The 20,870-nt window shown below is 41.6% G+C and overlaps 1 protein-coding gene across 1 annotated transcript in view; it reads left to right on the top strand.

Moving 5' to 3' along the window:
* The window catches only part of map2k6 (mitogen-activated protein kinase kinase 6), a 40,885-nt gene that overhangs the window by 3,440 nt on the left and 16,575 nt on the right, over positions 1 to 20,870 (top strand). Inside the window, exons 2-7 of the mRNA XM_085417111.1 lie at positions 16,151 to 16,217; positions 17,607 to 17,655; positions 18,183 to 18,296; positions 19,775 to 19,894; positions 20,329 to 20,445; positions 20,570 to 20,621. Of these exons, the coding sequence (XP_085273237.1) occupies positions 16,151 to 16,217; positions 17,607 to 17,655; positions 18,183 to 18,296; positions 19,775 to 19,894; positions 20,329 to 20,445; positions 20,570 to 20,621 (519 nt within the window). The remainder of the gene's footprint in view (positions 1 to 16,150; positions 16,218 to 17,606; positions 17,656 to 18,182; positions 18,297 to 19,774; positions 19,895 to 20,328; positions 20,446 to 20,569; positions 20,622 to 20,870) is intronic.

Raw genomic sequence — 20,870 nt, 5'->3', positions numbered from 1 at the left:
GCAGCAGAAAAAGTAGAGCAAAGTACCCTGGGTTAGGGCTGTTCGATATAACGATATATATCGGATGACGATATAAAAACGTCTATCGTTTCATTTTACGCCATCGTTTGTTTCGTGGTGTCGCAAAATAAACTGTTTACGGCAATATTTTTTCATCGTTTTGATGGTCACTGTGGTGGCTATATTAATTTCTTAAAGTTCTCTCTTTCTCTTATATTTAATATAACCACACTACAGACGGACAAGCACCTGTTTTTATGCGTTGTCGTTAGCAACAACGACAGTAAAACCATCGTGTGTCCGCTTGTTTATTTTCCACATAAACCTTTCACAATAAAGCTCAAGATCCTGTTGAGACTTTTAAAAAAAAAACCTGAATCACGTGAAAGATGCAGAGTATTTACGGATAAGAAGCAAAAAAGAGCCGTCAGGTGCTAAAAAGTAAACCTTTTCCCCGCAGCACGCCGTGTAATAAATACTCACAAAGAAAACGGCGGCCGTTACAACTTATATCTAAAAATGCATCATTTAATGCATCGGTTAAAACACTCGACTCCAGGTACACGACGCACAGCTGGAAACACTTCACGCAAGTCGAGCTGCCCGAGATTCACAGAATTTACAGAAAATGTTAAATCTTTGTGATTTATATCGTTATCGGGATGTTTTATATCAGGATATGAGATTTTGGTCATATCGCACAGCCCTACCCTGGGTAGTGTTTTCTCTGGACATTTTAAGTAAAAGTAGAAAGCAACTGCTTACTAAAGGAACTCTGGAGCTGCACAGTATTGCCAGATAATAAAATTGAAATTTTTTACTTTAATTTACTTTCCACCTGAGATGTTGTATCTTGGGCCGAGTTTTTTAACCAGTTGCTTTTTGACCTCCCATATAACTTCAGGTGTTCAGTAGTTTCCATCCGCAGCTTGTTCTTCCTGTCATACGAGTTCAACTCAAGCTAAATATTATACCAGTATTATTGTGCATGGTTTGATATGGCACAGCCCTATTCCATGTGTTGGGTTGATACATTTTAGTAATGCCACACTGTTTCTTTAAAACTTTCAGTTCCCTTTCCACTTTATTCCGCAGCTGTTCCAGACCTTTTACCAGAGCAACATAAGTTAGTGTCAGCAGAAAATAAAGTGAATTTTAACACATACCATCTGTGTACAATATGAAGAGTTAAAAGGGCCCAGTGCTGAACCTTGTGGAACCCCAGAAGTGAACCAGAGTCAGTGTTATTCATTTGTACATACTGATGTGTATCATCAAGGTAACTATGTAACCATTTCTCTTTAGTTTCCATTAGTAATATGTGAACTACACTCATATGCAATGTATGTTCCTCTATGCTTTTAATGAATAACAAATACAGGCCTAAAATGAGACTTGAAGAGAACATTAAGGCCTACCTGGAGCCCACATTACCACAGCAAATGTCTCCCCTCTCTCTAAACCCTGAAAGATTTACTGTGAAATGTAAGGACGTGGCTCCGGATGGGATTTAAATTACAGCGAGAAAAACAGGAGGTAATTTCAGCTGTAATTATTGCCTGGGAGGGGCTCAGAAATTGCTCACATATGCATTCTAGACTGGATTCAAATGATTAGGGGAGGTAAATATTCAAATGTTTCATCTCCCCAAGAGAAACGACTCGTGTTCTTAAATGTTGGTCAGTCAAATGTTTTAAGAAAAACTAACGTTGACAGAAGTGTGACTGAAGAAGAGAATGTGATGAGGTTTGAGCTGCCTCTCCTTCTGTTCTGACACGGCTAAAAGTCTTGCTGCTGCTTCTACTTGAATGTTGCCCAACAAGGTTTTTACCCTGACTGCTGTGCACTGTGCACAGTGACGGCCCTCCCAGCTCGTGTCCCGCCTGCAGCCCCGGCCGGCCCTCGCACCCCTTGCACAAATGTCCCGTTTGTCATGCAAATGGAGGCTGCGTTTTCAGCTGCGCGGATACTAAATTTGCTGTTTCGACGGACTGATTGTTGGTCTGCTTCCAGTTCTGTAGTGGCTTTTTCCCCCCTCTTGCAGTTACAGTAGAGTTGTTCAGAGCATTGTTCAGATGATCCACTGGATCCAGACAACAAATCATTCCTTTTTATTCCAGCCCTGTTGTGTAGAGAATAATGAGATATTCCAGAGTGTGTGTGCTGTGCAGAAAATGTCTCAATGGAAGCAGGATTTGAGATTTTCTTGCTGAGGCGAGATGAGAATGAGGGCGAGGATCTCATTACACAGCTCTGCACTGTAAGATAGTGAAGGCAAATAAACTGAGTGCAGATGGATGCAGATGTTAATGTACTCCTTGTAATTGCTGCATGTTTACCCGTGGGCTTTTTGACTCCAACCTGCAGCTCTTCTGTCTGTGCTGCTAAATTTAGAATTGCCTGAAAAATATATGAAGATTGATGATCAGTCCTCCTGCTTACATGCCAGCTCCATAAAACACTGAGCACCATGCATTTGAAATCATCCTTTCGCCCCTTCAGTGGGGCGATGTGTGACTGTCTGGATTTGAATGCTGAACGTCTGCCTGAAGACAATTTAATTATTCTCCAGCATTTCACTCCTCATTTAGACGACAATGTAGAAAAGTGGTTTTACTGGCAGCTATTTTCTCTAGCTAGAATTTAAAACCTGTATAAATTGTACGAGTTCAGTCTGAAGGTACTCTTCATGCTGACATTACCCAGCAGTCAACAGCTTTTATCCATTTATTTTTTTAAGCACTTGTGTTGAATAAAACAACCCATCACCGGTTGCAGTTAGCACCTCGGCAGTGGACGGACAAAAAGGACAATTTCAGCCGGGTTATGTTTGGTTACATGTTTGTGCACATACCGAAAGAAAATACATTTTTTTTGATGGCTGGATTTAACAGAACATTTAGGTAATCACAGTTATAACATGTTTCTCCTTTGCTCGTTTGGTTCTTTTTGCATGTTTAATCATCAAATCATCATATTTTACTGAGGACAGTCTGAACCTTCAGCTACTGACCCTGAACTGTCCCAGTGTCAGTTCATTAATGTCTCTTATGTTTTGTCCACCGTGCACTGTAACAGCTAGATTTCTCAATGAGAGTACTTCGTGCAGATGGCTGCAATTTTAATGACGCGGTTTAAAATGGGTTGTTTAGCCTTGATTTTGTTGTGGCTCGGTGTGTTTATAATTGTAATGGACTGCCCTTTACAGTACTGTTTTAAATGTACATTTAACTTTTCTTTTTCTCTAATTTGTGCACGTGTGTGTGTGATTGGATGTAAAGACAATGAACGGACTCTCATGTCCTCTGCCTTTGATCCTTGTTTTTCTTTTCTTTTTTTGAATTGATGAGTAACCAATTCCATCAGAGTTGTTTGCCTGTTCATTCCACATGTTCTGGCTCCGGCCGTGGATCGAATTTTGACTTGGGATGGACGAATACATTTCCTTGGCATCACAGGGCAAAGTGTGATATTTTCATATTGTTATTGATGGCTCCAGGGCCATCAATGTAACTGTCTAATCAGGTTTTCATTCTGTCACAGCTTGGCACCTTGGGAGTGATAAAGATGCACGTGGCAGAAATGTGTCTACCGGTGTGTCGGCTACAAAGAAAGGCCAACCTGAAAAGTATTTTAATCCATAGTTAATGTGGCAAAACCTAACCAAAAACTGACAGCAATGAATATCTTCAGATTTACTCCCCGAGTTTGTCATTTATTTGACCCCCCCATGGTCTTCTCTTTATGTGGCTTCTCTTTATCTCAACACATTACATGTCCTATTTTAGTATTTTCCCTCAATTTGCAAAGCTTTAACATCAAAACATTGTGATTGGTCAGTTGCAGGAGCAACACAAACAGCCATATGTAATCTAAAACAGGTCAAAGATGTTAATTTCGGTTTATCTTACAAGGACGCTTAATGCAAGGACACGGTCTCCCATATTAACTGTATGGATGCAGAAATTATAGTTCATGCCGCATCGGTGACTCAGTCTTTTTAAGTGTTCTGGAGGTGAAGACCTATTTGTTGACCATCATGAGTACAAGAGGCAGTCAACACTCTTCCCCGCTGGTGGGTACATTATTAAAATAGCCGTATTTGTCATGTAGCCTGTCAGACTTGAGTCACTTTGGAATTGCTGTAAAAATGTAGCTGCTTTGACTTTGACTCTGAAAAGTGCTTGATTTAAAAAAAAAAAAAAAAGCTGGGCTGTAGATCAGTAAAAGGATTCAAACCTCATGTTATTTACATTTTTAGACAGTATCTCAAGGGAGGGGCTGTGTTTTACGCAATATTTTAGTCCCTAGACTGAATTTGAAGGTGGAAAAAAGCAAGCACTTCGAGAAATTGTCATTTTTTTTTCTGTGGCTATTTTGAATGCTTGCTTATACGTTTGTCATTACTGGTTTGAAAAATAGCCCAGTAATTAATCACTGAATATCTATCCACATGCACATTGGTTGGTTTTGCCCCTGGATTGTCCAGGATGTTGGTTCCCAACTACGTCAGTAATTTATCTATTTTTTGATATACGTTGAATTCATGTCGTCTGTAGTTGTTCACATGAAAATATTCTCCAACTTGTTGAGCAACAAATTAAAAAATAGCACTAGGAAGATGCCAGTCATCCAGGTCATGGTAATCTAATGCGCTTGGAAAGAAAAGCGACTGAACTAATTTATGTATGCTTCACCCCTCATACAATCCACCTACGATCCAGTTTTGAGATCCTTCCCAGGCGCCTTAACGCCCGCTCACATCTTGCCTCAGTTGATCTCAATAGGTCACATGATGGGGTGAGGCAAGGTCTCACAATGGTTTCACCTGAAATCTTGGCTGATAATGACTCACACAGTTTTTCACACCTTGACTTGTGTGATGGGGCACATGATCGATAGTGGGTCAACGGCCCATTAAAGGGACAAAGAAGCTTCCGGATGAGAGGTGAAAAGTCCTCAACAGACTTGAAGTCCACTCGCTTTTCTTTCCAGTCGTCTAAGAGAAGCTTTAAATGTTTTTTATCTAAACTTGTGACGCTAGTTTGACCCCATGGGACAACTCTATTGGCAAACCAGTCAGTTAGCCAGCCAAGTAGACACAAAGCGAAGTGTTTAAGCCAGCAAGATCTTTGATGTCCCCACATATTTAAGCCTTGGGAGGCCTTGCAGTCTTGTTCTCAGGTATTTGACCTGGTTTCAGCCTGTTGAAACAGCATTTGTGGTCTGAAGTGACCTGAAGTCGACACCCCGCTTTCTGCGAATCATTCAGGTTGAACTGAGTGCAAAGGAAGTGTAGCAGGAGCCAGTGACGACATGATTCCCAAAGGAGGTTCCAACAGCTGTAACCTAAAGGAGCTGCAATCTTTGGAAGTGTAGAGTATCTCACAAACTGCCAGAGCGGTCGGAGGGGGGACAAACAGCCGAGGGGCTCTGGCTGGAGTTATTTTCAAACCAGCCACCAGCCGCCTTCCCCTCTGTGCTGCTGTCTTTTACTGTCCTTGTGTCAGTATTTGTTGTTTGCTTCCTCCCTCCCTCTGTGATTGATCTCTCTTCCTCTGGCTCTGTGGAATTCCATTGAGGAACTCTTGGGATTGTTGGAATTCCAGCCGGAGTGCATGTGTGGGTTAGCAGCTGGCACCATGCGTTCCCCCCGTCATCCGGGCTCATTAGCCCTCAGGCCCTCACACATCGAGGCTTTCTGTATGCACTCTGCCTCTGTTTCTGCAGCACTGTCTTTCCTGCAAACATTCTTCTCTGCATTATTTCCTTTTTTCTTGCTCTCAAACTGTCATGCATGACATGCAAGGCTGGTTGCATGCTCATGCTGGGTGGGGCAGAAACTGGAAGCATTGTCTCCCTCGGCTCTTCTCTTGTCACCGTCACTTCTTGAGACGGAAATAATTGCGTGTGTTATATCTAATTACTCACCTTCCTTGTTCTCGCCGGTTTCAGTGGGAACAAGGAGTGTCTCCGTGCAGGCGCTCATCTCCCGTGGCCTCCCTCTGGCATTTCACTGCATACTTGAGCTCATGTGCTGCAAATCACCGGGAATGATATGTACTGCTGTTTTTAATTAACCCACACTGCCACTACCACAGTGTTCAAGTTTGATATTGAGCTCAGCAAGAATAAAAGGAGTTGTGCATGTCAGTTATGTAACATAATCTGAAGAAAGAATAGTTTTAGCTTGCTCACTACACTTCCTTGTATGCTTTGAAATGCCTTTTTATGCAAGTACTTTACTGACGGGCAGTCTTGAGTTATAAGCACTTTAGTTTATCATGCTATGCTATGTTATAATTCCACTCCACTACCTATCAAACTGAAATATAGTAGTTTGCACAAGTCGGCACCAAAGTCAATGAATTACCAGGACTCTGCATCAAAGCAGGAAGAAAGTAGCTAAATGGAAAGACTGTGTTCACACTCTTTCTCTTTGAGGCATTCAGATCTGATAAGTTTGAGTTGTTTCCTCCTTTCAATCCAAATTCTGTATTACAGTTTCCATGCTGGCTTTTAAGTCTTTAACTTTCCCTTAACATGGATTTTTGGTTTAGCTTTACATTGTCTGTCTGGCTACAACCTAAGTGGTAGCTCTCGCTTTGCAGCAATTTGTTCTTTAACCTGGAATAAAATGGACTGTATGTATAAAGTTTTTGCTTGAGTGCTAAAGTTTTCTAGTGTGTGTAAAAGGTCTGCATGGTTAGAAAACCCAAAGTCCACTGCAAAGTGAGCTGTTTTATAGGAAATGCTGTTTGTTTGGCTCGCCTTCGGATGTGAACCAAATAAGCTCTTTATTTTTTATTGCAATATCCAATGTTTTAGGAGGTAGCACAGTTAATGTGTGTAATGTTAGCATTATCGTTAACTGTCTGCATGAATGCCAAAGCTGTGTGGAGTATGTGTAAACTTTAAAATCTGATCTGAAGCCAGTGAACACTGACCTGTTGAGGGCTACTTTGTAGTGCAACCTAAACTTAGCTAGCATTGGCTAGCAGAGACTTTAGCTGTCATGATGCAGGTAATTTGGGAAATGCTAACAACGCTGCATGAAAATATTGTGTACCATGTAATGTAGCGTTTTCTTTGTGTTAGCATTTCTTTTTTGTGTTAGCATTTGTAAACTGTTAGGTAGCCTGGACTCATAGAATCTGCGGTTACGTTACATAACCAAGATATCAAGGCGTGGCCCTTAAATGATGGGGTATAAAAAGTTGCAGTGTGAGGAAAAGCGTCTGAATCTCTTCTGGTAGATGTAAATTTAAACGAGAGACCTGCCAATGAGCAGGTCCCTCATTTAAATTCATTTCCCTCATTTGTCCTTTTACTTGAAGAGTGTAGCAAAAATTGTGAAATTGCTGATTGTCAATTTTTGGCACTATAACATCCTTACTTGAAGCATAATTTAAGGATGTGGTCTTGTATTTTGTTACAAAGCCGAGCTTGTGCATTTTCCTTCCAGCCACAGAGATTACATAATGCTCTGCCCCTCCAACCCTCCACCACCTTCTCTCGGCTTCTTTCCTACACCTCTGTTTGCTCCTCTCTTCTTGTCATTTCTCATCAGAGTTGCAGCAGATTTTGAGCTGTGCAGCCCTCAAAATGCATCTAAAGCAGCGCTTTAGATGCATTTTGCACCTACTGCCCTTATTGTTCATGTTGGCCCTGCTGCATGTTGCCACTGATTTTGCTGGAATATGCCATGCATGTTAATATTCCCGCAATAGTGTGGAGAATAACGCTGTCTCCTGGCTTTGAGGAACATGTTGTCTCTTGTCTCATGATCTCCTTGCTGCTGTAAGGCAGAAGCATTTTTCACTTGTGGAGGAAAAAGGATGCTGTCGCTTCAGTGTGATCACACAGTGAGGCTTTTGTCCTGACACTGAGGTCAATCATCTGACAAACTTCCAGGTCTGCTTAATGCATACAACAGTGCTAATCTTTCCTTTCTCTTAATGTGGAACTTGTCGTTACTTCCGCTACAGAGGTTGTGTTTTTATTTGTTTGTTACCAGGTTACCTTTTAAATCCAATTCAAGTTCCATCAGGCTGAGAAGCACGGATGAGTTGTTGTTATTGCCGGTTCTTGTTCTCACCTATAGAGAATATTATGTTAAAAAGTGCTATTGGCCTTTTATGCAAAAGTTAAATATGAACTCATTACTTCTGTTCTGCTGTGGTTTCTTTGACTGTGTTTAGTGCTTAAACTGATTGTTTATCATGTTGCATCTTTTTTGAATAGTGATAGAATCCACCCATGTCTCCTAAAGGGAAACACTAGTGTTGTTCGTATCTTTTCTTCCTGTCAGTTTTAAATTTGCATTCACAAATCTTTTGCAAGTAATAATAATTAAAAACAGCGTTAAACTATTGAAATGAAATGGTCCGTGTCCTGTCAGCTTTCATTGTTTGTGTTGCACTTAGTGTGAAGTTACTGTAACAGCAGGAAGTGGAGTTTTTGTAGTCATTCCAGTCAGCTAGCGAGAAGCATTTGTGGCAAATTAGCAGTCATGCTTTGGCGTCTCAAATTTCTCCATCATATAAATATCACTTTATCTCCTTAAATATCTTTTGGCCTTGTCCAGGCAGCACTCACTTTGAATGCTGTTTTAGTATGCCAGCTGATGTTAAAATGGAGAAAAAACAGTGGCAGTTGTCAAGTGGATGGTTTGATTCATTCATGCTTTAATGCTGTATTTTTATTTTTTTGTAGTTTCTTTATAATATACTGCTGTAGACATTGTATATTCCGGTAAAATGTAGACATGGAGGGATCTTTGGATCTTCATCAACGGACTGATGTGTTAAAGCAAGTCAAAGAGAAATTACATGTTTATTTTTATGGTGCTGTGAGCGCAGAGCAAAAGCTGGTAAATCTGAGCTTCTATAAAAGGACTAAATTTGTGAATATGGTTCATTAATTGATGTATTTGTTACATTATAACAGGAATAAATTTAGAATTTTCCTCTGCTGTATTTTTATCTGTTCCTCCTTTCTGAGCACAGTTTATTAAGATCTCCATCATACAGGCCTCGAGACTGGTTGGTGACCTCCCGGAAATCGGTAGTGTTTTAGGAAAAAAAGTGTATTTCCTGACCGGCTGGTGATTGGTTCCTGGAGGTTTCTGGCTGTTGCCAGGTGAAATCACCACAAATCTCAGTGTGATTCGTTTGGTTGCCTACCATTTGTGTAGAAGATGGCAATGTGTCTGGAAACACTCGCCATTTACTCTCTGAGATGTAGTGAAACTTTTAAGTTGGAAGGGTAGAATGTTCCCTTTCAAAGGAAAGGCTGTGCTAATATTGTAACATATTTACAAAGGTGGAACTTTTACTTTTAAGGCAAACATTCTTCTTTTTCAGTTTGCATCAAACTTTTCAGGTGCAGTACAGGTGTTTGAGCATTTGCAGACAAGTCGCTGTCCATTTGTTAACAACCAAAGTTGTTAAAAGTTGTGACACTGTATGTCTCCTTGCAACCTTGCACACTAGCAATTGACTGGTAGACTGGTTGTTTGCAGATTGTTGGCACCAAGTCTCTAGGCATGTGGTTGACACTTGATATTGAACTTACTCTACAATAGCTTGTGTTGTATAACCATATCCATAATAACCATGTGGTCTCTGTTAGAAATACTATAACTACAGTCCCTCCCCCCCAGTGGGAGCATCTTTGGTGCTCTTGGTATCTTGCCTGTGCTATGTTTCTTATCAGGTGAATAAACTAAGGCATGTTTTACAATATATCCAGTAAATGCAGTCCTCACTATTTCAGGCAGTGTTTTGCTGCCAAGGAGGAAGGCTAAGATTAGCCAGGTAGCTGCTGTGATAAGCATCAATGGATGTTGCAGACAAGTTTAGCTAACATAAACCAGAATAAAAGTGTTTTATCTAATGAAGCCTGTTTGACTGAATGATGATTTAGGCTACTATTTGATTCCTAAAAGGATTGTTTGGTTTTTGGATCAAATACTCTCCTAAGCTGTCTTTCTTCTATCTGATCTTAAGGTAATGTGCACGCTATCCCATTAAGTAAAATACTTTTGTGAAGGGAAGAAATCCCCTAATTTATTCCAGGGCTTATCTGTCCACTTGCTTAATCGTTATGAACTACCCATTAGCTGTTTCTGCAGCTTAGCTAAGTTGCCGTTAGCTCACTATTTATATCTTACTTGCTAACATATCACAAACAAAATCATATATGGGGGAATGGTAGCTGACTAGCTTCCCAAAACTCTGATACTTATCTCAGTGTAATATCAAACAGTTCATAGACTGTAACAAAGCAGAGATTTGAAGCTAACATTTGGAGTGGCTGCTAAGGGAACGGTTAGCCAGCTAGCTGTAGTTTTGGCTATACAATTAATATACAGGTACAGTTGTTGTTATTTTGCTGATACTCAGGTGTACAGTATCTACACTGGTCTGTCTGCTGTTGGAGATATACATTAGATACAGAGGAATATAATAGCAGAGGATACTAGCTTTATACTACACTGCAGTTCACTTCACAGCACCATTGATAAGAATTGTTTATGGGGATTGTGCAACATTCCTGTAATTATCTATGCAAGTATTTGGGGGGAAAGGGGGATTTGTTTAGTTGCTAATGTGATAAACCACTTTAATAAAACATAATTGTCTCCTGGTCTCCTACTGAAACACACTGGCTGTGTTTTTTTTTCAGGAGTGGAACTCATTTGAAGCTTTTAACCAAGAATTCTTTGACTAATACCTAAAATTCCTGCCAGGAATGAAGTATTTCCTGAAGCTGCCTTGGCTGCCAGAGACCCACCAGACTTGTTAAGGCACATTGAAAACATACTTAAGTATGTCTCTACAAGGCTGTTGCTTAAGTGTGTTGTGCAGACTCCGTGCAGGTGTCATCTCTATGAGTGTTTTCTGGTCTTCAGTGTGAGTTGTTAGCACAGTGCTGGTTTCCAGTTGCTATTGTTGTCTGTGTAAATGCACGTAGGAGGGGCTCAAAGTGACATTTTGGTATAACAAAGCATCTTTGGAAAGTGGAGACCAGGAGGCCGGCAGCAAGAGGCCACCGGTGGAGGGCCGCATAGCACAGCGGCATCACACCCTGTTAGGAAAAAATGTGGGCACACAGGAGTGTGTTTGATCTGACTTAAGCTTTTTTATTTATTATTTTTTTAAATTACAGATCCGCTCACAGTCACTTGTGTGTATGTTTTATCTCAGGATAGCAATGTGAGAAATCCGAGTAATTGCTCTGGCAGTGCTCGTCAGCTTTTTGAAGAGCCACACCTTGAGTTTTCCTTTAAATAACATGTCACGACATCAAAGGGCAGCAGACTCTGTGGTTTCCTTAAATGTTACCTTTGAGCGTGCATCAGCTGCTCCAAGCATCGCATGCTTTTCCATCCATTCACCGGGAAGTACGCAAGCAGATCCAACATGACTGCCTGGCAGCAAACGCTGTGGTTTGATTACCCTTTGACAAGCAGCCTTCATGCTTTTGTGTCCTCATAAATTTATTAATGACAGTTTTTGCATAACTCTGCCGAGTTATACACATAGAAAAACTACAGCTTCACCCACTTTCTTAATTGTTCTGTCTGTTGTTGTCTCTGAGGGTCTAAAGGAACATGTTCAAATTTAGGATCTGAAGTTTGTATTTTAACATTGGGGTTGGATTTTGCCCCCAAATGTGGGCGATAAGCAGCAGCAGTGTATTCTGAGCAATGGTTAAATTAAGCACATACATTACATAAGGTCCCACAATATCAGTCACCATATGTAAAATTTGGCAGCACCTTATGATAAGAATCATCAATAAAAGGTGGTTTTTTTTAGGTTTATCTGTAAACATCATTGTCATGTCTGAAACTTGTTTAAAAGGGCATATTATGGGCCATGTGATATGGCAGTGATAAATCACAAGACGGTGAACTCAGACCGCTCTTCTTTTCCTGTTTCAGCCACTGTTTACTTTCATTTTCACTTGCTTATCTACTTTTGCTTTCACTAACAGCTGAGTTTGGTCAAAACTCACGGGTCAACTTTGAGAAGAGGTTGTGGTTTGAGTTAAATGTGTCCATTCACAACATGAAGAACGGTTAACCCATGTGTCAGAATATCACGCTGAGCAGATTTTCCTATGCATCTAATCGTGCTGCAGCGGGGCCTGCAGATCGGCAGCTGTGTTTGACTCTGCGGGAATGAGAGCGGGTCATCTTGTGGCCATTTTTCTGTGATAGTTTGACTGTTTAAGAAACCTTAACCAGTCCGTGCACGTCTCATTCACACATGACTTTCAACATGCCAGAAGTGTGAATGGCGACTGTGTCTTTGGGAGCTGCACAGTGTTGCTTTCTGACCGCAGCCACTTACAATAAAATGTGCTAACTTTGTCATTAGACTATTAATAAGAATTTCAGCACTCGCTGTTATGCGTATAGCACGTGGCTTTCTTCAGCATTTCGGATACACATGTGGGTGTAAACCACTATGAGTAAAAAAAAACAACCAAAAATCATTATGAGTACAGGAAGGAAGGAATTACGCAAGATCTACAGACATGTCTGTGCTCTCCACATGTTCATCATAAAGAAACAGGACAAGGACAATTCCTTATTTCATCCTCCAGGATGCTGTCTGCACATGATATAGCCTGTTGGATATATGGCTGTGTAATTATTGAGTGCACTTTTTGTGTGTGCATGTGTGTAATGTGCATTATAGACTACCTGTTGCCACATTGAAGTAGTTATTATCACTAAGGCCACATAGAAATGTGTCCATACACACTGAAATGAGCAAAAGTGTCTTTAGATTAATAAAAAACAAACTGAAATGACACATTGAGCTCAAACAGCTGTTGTTTTGTCAGTTTGATGAAACTCACAACCCAGATGAAGAACAACAGTACAGACACACGTGTTTATTGCAAGGACAGAATAAAACCTGGGCGTAGCTTCGGGGTCAGAAAAAGGAAGCCTGCGTGGAAGTGCATCAAAGCTGCGTTCTATCTGATTGCTGTGGTTGCAAAAAGGCTTCTGGTTCTACAGAAGTCTGTGAGCCGTTTCCTGCCCAGTTTCCGGTTCCAGTTACTCATTTTGGTTCATTAAAAAAAAAAAAGAAGTCCATTCTGAAAATATTTCAAAATGGAGGGTTTGTGTTGTGAAACCACACATTCATTGGCTAACGAGTGGTCAATTACAAGTCTTGTTATTCTTTTTAAGGTGAAGGTGATGAAGAGGCTCATCTCAAGGCTCTAAAATGAGACGATGATCTCTCAGTAACTACAGCCATCTATTATGGAGCTGTAGTTTACTTATTTAGTGCTTTTCTACTTTAAGTGCTTCTTAGTGCTTCTTTCACACGTTCATACAGTGCATTCATTCATTTCAGGCACTCACTCTGTTACCAGTTATAAATTATAATGAAATAAAAAAACCAAACTGAGCAAAAATAAGTGAAACTCTTTAATAACTGTTAACAAATGATTTAACGGCAGATTTGAGACTTTTCTGCGCGCGACTGCTCGCCTGTCGGATCAGTCCAGCGTTCACGTATCAGGAATTTGTCATAGTTCATTAGCTTACCAGCGGTGTGAGTGGTGTTTAGTGAATGCACATAAATGTGTGTTTGTAGCAGGATCCACACAACAGCTGGAAACAACGAGCTAAACTTCAGCTCCCGTTAATGTTTATTCACCGCAGGTTATTTTCATTACTGGGAATCGACAGTAATCTGACCCATATTTGGTCTTTATTGTGGTCAAATTTAACTGACAATTTACTCTGTAATTGATGTGAAATTGTAGAGCAAAGTTTCTGACTCCAGACATTTCTGTTATTTTTCAGACATGCATATTTGGATATTAGTGGGTCACTTCCTGGCCCGTTGAACATGCATAGACACCAGGGTTTCCTCTCATTTGTTTTGAGCTGCTAAACTGAAAGCAGGTGTCTCATACCAAAGGTCAGACCTGCATGTGGGTGTAAACTGCATGGTTTTGCTTTTTGTAGAGCAGGCTGATGGGGGTGAGCAGAGGCACAATATCTATCCATTTCTTCCCCCTAAGACCCATCTGGAAATGAATCTGACGATGAGCAAACTCTGTCTGGGCTAAGCTGCTAAGAGCCAGTCTGAGGAGGTTGGAGTCAGTTGCTACCTGCAGACGAGGAGAGCATCGACACACTCGAGTGCGCGCATTAACGAGGCGTCTGGCCGTTAAACTGTCAGTGTAGCATCTCCACATGGAGCAAGCACACCTGGGCTCCCAGATCTCCTTTTCTCCTTCGGCTTCTTGTGTCTCAGTGTCAGTTAGGATCTGGATTCACCCACTGCATCCAAGCGTGAGTACGGATAAGATGCTGTATCAGCAGAAAATGGAAAAATGCAGACGTAAAGCACCGCATTGTAGATTGATCCAGGCCAGGTCAGGGATTGCTAACTGCGGGATCTTTCGGTCCCTTTTGCAGCAGTGGGCGTTTTTGGCTTTTCAGTGGCCGGTTGCTGTTGAAGTATGAGGTCATCTGTGTTTGAACAGTTGATCATCCTGGAGTGCAGATATATGCAGGTATTTCTTATGAATTTCCCGCTTTTAATGTTGTTGACAGCTGCACGTTGGCTGAATGGACAGAAAAATGCACATAATCAGGTTTACAGAGCGAGCGCTCTGGTGTTGCCGAAGGGGAGAAAACAAAGGCCGAGGAGGATGATGAACTGATCTCTCATCCTGAGCTATGTTAAGAAGTTAAGTATGCTTTCATTTTGGGGTACGCTCCACTGCCAGTGAACCCATCCTCCGGAGCCTCATGAGTCTGCTCTGTGCTGCTCTGAGCTTCACTCAGACTCCACTGTTACACAAGTTTGCACAAATACAGGGAGTTGCAGCAGATATGTGATTTACTGTAATTCAACCAAAACTGTCATCTTGAGGTTTTTGCTTCTAGAAGTGTCGAAAGAATTCTTCTCTTGGTTTGATGTCACAGATCTTTGATATTTGTTTGTATGGAAGTTTTAAGACAATCTCACAGTTTTGCAGTCATTGCAGGTAAAATGTAGTCATTTGTATGACTCTCAGACTCTATTATGAACAACTAAAATACATATACAATGTTGCCAGATTGTGTAGTTTCAACCCACATCTTGGCAACCCACAAACCAGTTCAAGGAGCTAACCTCGGCAGACAGATCAGGTAGACGATGAAGAAATCGTTGCTTCCACACTTCAGCTCTGTGTCACATGTGCAACAAAGTTGGAAAGATTTTCACCACTTTGAGTTTCATTAATCACAAATCCCTAAGTGAAACGTGATACAAACAAACAGTCCATTAAGTGAATTAAAACCAAATTTCTCATGAAGTTGGTCATCCTCCAGGTGGGACCACTAAGGATAAATTCATTGAAATCACTTCATCTCAGAATCTTCAGGAATGCTGAGAAGGCTGAGAGGTGGCAGGCTGGTGGATTGTTGCTGAGCCAGCAGTAATGAGCTTGTACTGGACTGCTGTGGTGATGAGAGCCTGTAACCTGTGAGCTCCGGGTAGTCACCAAAAGAATAGGGTTGCAGGCACGAGCAGGACGAGCTCCGGGGTGACGGAGTAAGGGCACTCAGACATGCTGAGGGAGCTCGGAGTAGAGCCGTTGCTCCTTCATGTCTAAAAGAGCCAATTGAGGTGGTTTGGGGCACGCCCAGCTGGGACGAGACGCCAGCAGGAACTGCAAAGTGCTGCTGGGGACAAGGACGTCTAGAATGCCCTGCTGAGCCTGCTGCCACAGCAGCCTAACTTTGGATATTTGGAAGATAATGGATAGGTTTTGCTTGTCAACAATTAGTTTGGGGGGAAAAAAAGCTTTTGCTGTTCTTTCACTGGGAGACAGAAATAGACTCCCCGGTGTCTGTCTCCCTCTGCCTCCTTTCTCCTCGTTCGTGCAGAGCTGCACATGCACAGCTGCCCTGTTGTATCTGAGCAGCTCGCAGCTCCACAATTAACTTGTACCATTAATGCTGGTGGTCAGTGTGGCTTGAATCATCAAGCTGTATCAAATACTCCCCAGTTGTAGTCAGTGGTTCTGACGACGTCTTCTGGTGTATTTTATTTCAAACTGTTCATGCGGCTGTAACTCTCACAGCTTCTCTCTCGTGTTGTTTTGTGTTTGTTTTCAGGTAAGAGGAAGCGGGTGCTCAAGCTCCCCAAGGAGGCGTTTGAGCAGGCTACCAGTACCAGCTCAGTGTAAGTGTCATTTCTGCAGAATGTTACTGAAACATGCACGCATGCTTCTATCTGTGTGATTATTTATCCCGGTTTGCACGTCTGACCCTTTCTTAAATCAAGTCAGAAAGCTGAATATGTGAAATGAAAATCTGTGCAGCAGCAGGAAATAGGAGGAGGAAGTTACGCTCCCACTAATACCATCTTTCTCTGTAAGCACGCTTTTACAGTCAGCCACACCCTCAAGCAGTGTGTGAACATGAAAGAGTAAATTTCTTTGGTCTTAATTACCCTGATAACTGCACGTTCTCGCCACAATAAAAGCCTCTGTTTGGAGCTCTTTCTCCACATTTTTGATAACATGAAGCTCAGTCTGCAGCTGACTTTTGATAAGAACAGGTTTTCTGCAACCAACAAAAAGAGTTAGTGTTCAGTGTATTTTTAAAGTGTGTCCTCTTCATTAAGAAACCTGCAGCTGCAGAGGCGTTTCTGGTTCAGAGCCAACTTGTAGATGAAATGTCAGAAACACTGTGGCTGCATTATTGTGTTTAACTGTGCTTCTCATTGTTTTTAAATTACAAAAGTATCTGTTTAATAGTGTAGTATTTTTCTGCTTATTTTAATTTCTTATTTTGTGTATTGCATCTTATTTAATATATCTAATTAATCTAATATTTTTATATAGTTTTGTTATTAGTTGTTTACTATGTTTTTTTCACTGTAGTATAAACAGGTTAAGCGAATAGTATAAAGCAGGGATGTCGAACTCCTGCAGGTTTTAGAAAACACCCTGTGTCAACACACCTGGATCAAAGATTAGTTCATTACCAGGCCTCTGGAGAACTTCAAGATATGTTGAGGAGATTTAGCAATTTAAATCAGCTGTGTTGGATCAAGGACACATCTAAACCCTGCAGGACACCGGCCCTCGAGGCCTGGACTTCGACACCTGTGGTATAAAGGATGGACGCAGTTTCCAGTCCTGAAAAGTGGAGCTCTCTTCCACAGCATGTCTTTATCCTGTCTTCCTTCTCTCACCCTAACCAATCGCAGCAGATGGCCCCGCCCCTCCCTGAGCCTGGTTCTGCTGGAGGTTTCTTCCTGTTAAAAGGGAGTTTCTCCTTCCCACTGTCACCAAAGTGCTTGCTCATAGGGGGTCATATGATTGTTGGGTTTTTCCCTGTATGTATTATTGTAGGTTCTATCTTATAATATAAAGCACCTTTAGGCGGCTGTTGTTGGAAGTAAATAACATAAAATTGAAGTGAATTGAAAGCCAGAAGCATCTTTTCATAGTTGGTGGTTTTTGCAGAAGAATAAATTCTGCTGTTTTGTGCCTGAAATGTGCGACGTGTCCTCTAAAGAACACTTTAATCTGCTCATATGTAACCAAATGTTTTTGTGTTTCAGACCCCCCAGAGATTTGGATTCGAAAGCTTGTGTAACAATCGGAGAGAAGGTAATTTTATTCCTTTGGCTCATTTACTGTCTTCTTTTCCCCCTTTCCTAATCCCATTCAGGGTTTGATGCTTGTTTTTCCTCCTCTCGTCGCGGTCTCTTACATAACTTCTTACTTTTTTCCTCCTCCCAGTGTAATTTTGGTCGATCCACATAGGTTGGCTTAATCGCGGCTCTGTTGGCTGTAAATAATGTCCTGATGAACATTACAGCCGAATTGAACACTTCTGATTGTGGTTAGACTGGAATGCTTTTTATTGCCCATCAGGCAGTAAAAATATTTATTTTAAACTCCTCAAATAAGTGGAATTTTCCATTGGCAGGGCTGGCTGCTCGTTCTCTGTTCGAGTTGGCCACAAGTCAAAGAGATTTCTTTTTTTCTCGTGTTTGAACAATTGGAAACAAAAAAAATTTAGGAAGTATCCTGCTGCATCGTGGAGGAGACTTTTGCATGGCTTTAAAGAGACATGAGAGATTCCTCGCCCTGTGGGTTTGGTGTCCACTGGAACTTGTCCTCCATTTGTGCAGAATTTCGAGGTGAAGGCAGATGACCTGGAGCAGATCTCCGAGCTCGGCAGAGGAGCGTACGGCGTGGTGGACAAGATGAGACACGTGCCGAGTGGCCTGATCATGGCTGTTAAGGTAAAAGGAAAGACGATTTCCAGACTTCAGGAATGTTTATTTAGCCACGAGCCCATTAAAGCAAAGTGACAAACACACAAAACACACTCGCTCCTCACCTGATGCTCTGCTTTTGGAAATGGAAATGGAAACTGCTCGTTTTATAAATGGAGATCCAGTTATTCCATGCAAAAACTGCAGAGCGCACAGGGAAGGAGGTCAGGATGGGACTCTCATCATCATCTCATCATGATGTTAATGATGATGATCGATCCGTAGGCCTGCAAAACACCTGTACATCAAACCAAAATACAAACATACTGATATATATACACACATACATGCGCAAACACAGTCGACACAATCTACATGACATAAAATAACAACTCAGTCCTGGAGTAGGAAGATGTATGCACTCATTAATCCACTGTTGAGTTACCATGTGCGTCACACTTGGCCCACAAAAACAGAGACAACGGCAAAGTCTGTGTGTAAATATAAATATAAAGGTCAGTATAAATATGTAGACTTGAAAATTACAAAACTGTTCCATAGTTTTTGTTCCACAAATAGAAATACAAAAGGTTTAATCTGTGGTTCCCCCAATCTGTGTCAAAAATCTGAATCTGTGCGTTCAGCAGTTTTAGAGTTTATGAAGGATTTTTGATTCCTGCTTGATTAGTGATCCTGATTGCTGTTCTTTGAAATGAACATAAAAGTGCAGTTTTGTGTGTGTTGACCGCACACATCACTCTACGTATGGCAGTGAACAGTAACGTATGTGGGTGGAGTGGTTTGTAAAGCAAACCTAAGGATCTTGTGGACATTTGTTGGGTTTCTCCTGCTGGGCTGACAGATCAGGTGTTCTTGGCCGTCCAGCTGCCAGGTTACTCTGACTCTGATTTTGTGTTGGTGTCAAACCTTTTTTCTCTTTTTTCGTCACCACCTTGGGTATTACAGCTGGAGCTTTGCTTTTATTTATTTACCGACCATTGTTACTCCAGAGGAAACACTTTGCAAATATCCTTCCTGGGCATTTATTGCTTCATTCATTCTGTTGCATATTTCTCTTGCATTAGTTTTTATTGCAAAGCTAAAACACATGAGTTTATTTATTATTTAATTTAAGTTTATAATGATAGTGATTGGATGGTGTAAATATTGTATTTCTCTGCTCCTCATTATGTGGTATGGGGAACTGAAAAGTCAAAGTGAAAAGCTGAGGTGGGGATGTAATCACATTCAGACTCCGTTTAGTTTTACTTGATTTTAAACTTTGACTTGAGCTGCTCTGCTCTTTCCCCTCATCTGCAGTTTTTGGCCTTTCTCTAATCTCTAACCCAGATTAAAAAACGTCATGTCTGCTCTTCACCTCACGACCAGCAGTAGGATAATGCTACCCGTGAAGAGGCTGCACATTTCTTGCCTGTCTCCCTGCTGACATCACAAAGTGCGACTGTTTTCGCTCTGACGGTTTGTTTCTTGTCATCCTTCCTCAGCGCATTCGGGCCACGGTGAACACTCAGGAGCAGAAGAGGCTGCTCATGGATCTGGACATCTCCATGAGGACAGTGGACTGCTTTTACACCGTCACCTTCTACGGAGCACTATTCAGAGAGGTAGAGTCACAGAAAGGCTGCTGCTCGTTATTCATTTTCTTTGTGCGTTCGTGGCAGTGTGTCTTTTTGGAGAGAGGAGTGAAGGAAAGTATCTTAATATATTCCATAGTGCAAAAACAGTGAACTCTCCGTTGTTCAACCAGTCAGGACAGAGTCATTCAAATCTCTCACAGAGCGGTCTTGAAGAAGTAATGGATATAAAGACTAAAACAGTTTAAGAGTGGGGTCGGGGGGCACCTCTGCAGACCGTCTGATGCAGAAACTTCCTGCAGCAGTGAGTGGATGTTCAGGATTTCCTCACTGGGTCTGAATCACTGGAAAATCTGTCACTTCCTGTCTGTTTGGAATCCGGCCGGCGCCTTTTTGTTCTGCCGCTTTTTTCCTTTTTTTTTTTTTGTCCTGATCTGTTTCCAAATCTGCCTGTCTGTTGCCAGGGCGACGTGTGGATCTGCATGGAGCTGATGGACACCTCCCTCGACAAGTTCTACAAGCAGGTGATTGAGAAGGGCCTGACCATCCCCGAGGACATCCTGGGAAAGATCGCTGTCTCAGTAGGTTCACTTAAAGCGACATAATGTGAATGATTAAAATTTAATGCGAACACTCAACTTAGCTTAATGACACATACGGGTTATGTAACGCTCATTTGCTTATTGATGGCCTTTCTCATTACAGATAGTAAAAGCTCTGGAGCATCTCCACAGCAATCTGCAAGTCATACACAGAGGTAAGAGCCTTAGATTGGAGACCCATTAAACTCTCACTGCCAATTTCCTCTCAGCTGCACGCGGCTGCTTCTGTTTTCCGCTTCCATTATCCCTTCAGACTCTTGCCAGATCTTACTGGAGAGCCACAGCAGTGCGTCTGTGTTAAAGCAGTTAAACGAGCATCCGTCTCTGGTTCTGGGTCAGAAAACGGTGGATTGCAGCCTCACGTGTGCGGTCGTCAGGCCGGCTGGTGCAGCCTCAGCAGCGAT

The sequence above is a fragment of the Rhamphochromis longiceps genome, linkage group LG8, assembly GCF_057381845.1.
Source record: "Rhamphochromis longiceps isolate RC_006_pf linkage group LG8, R_longiceps_female_GT1.1, whole genome shotgun sequence".
In the NCBI taxonomy this organism is placed as follows: Eukaryota; Metazoa; Chordata; class Actinopteri; order Cichliformes; family Cichlidae; genus Rhamphochromis; species Rhamphochromis longiceps.
Note: the sequence above shows the minus strand (reverse complement) of the source record. Positions and strands in the feature narration are given on the sequence as shown.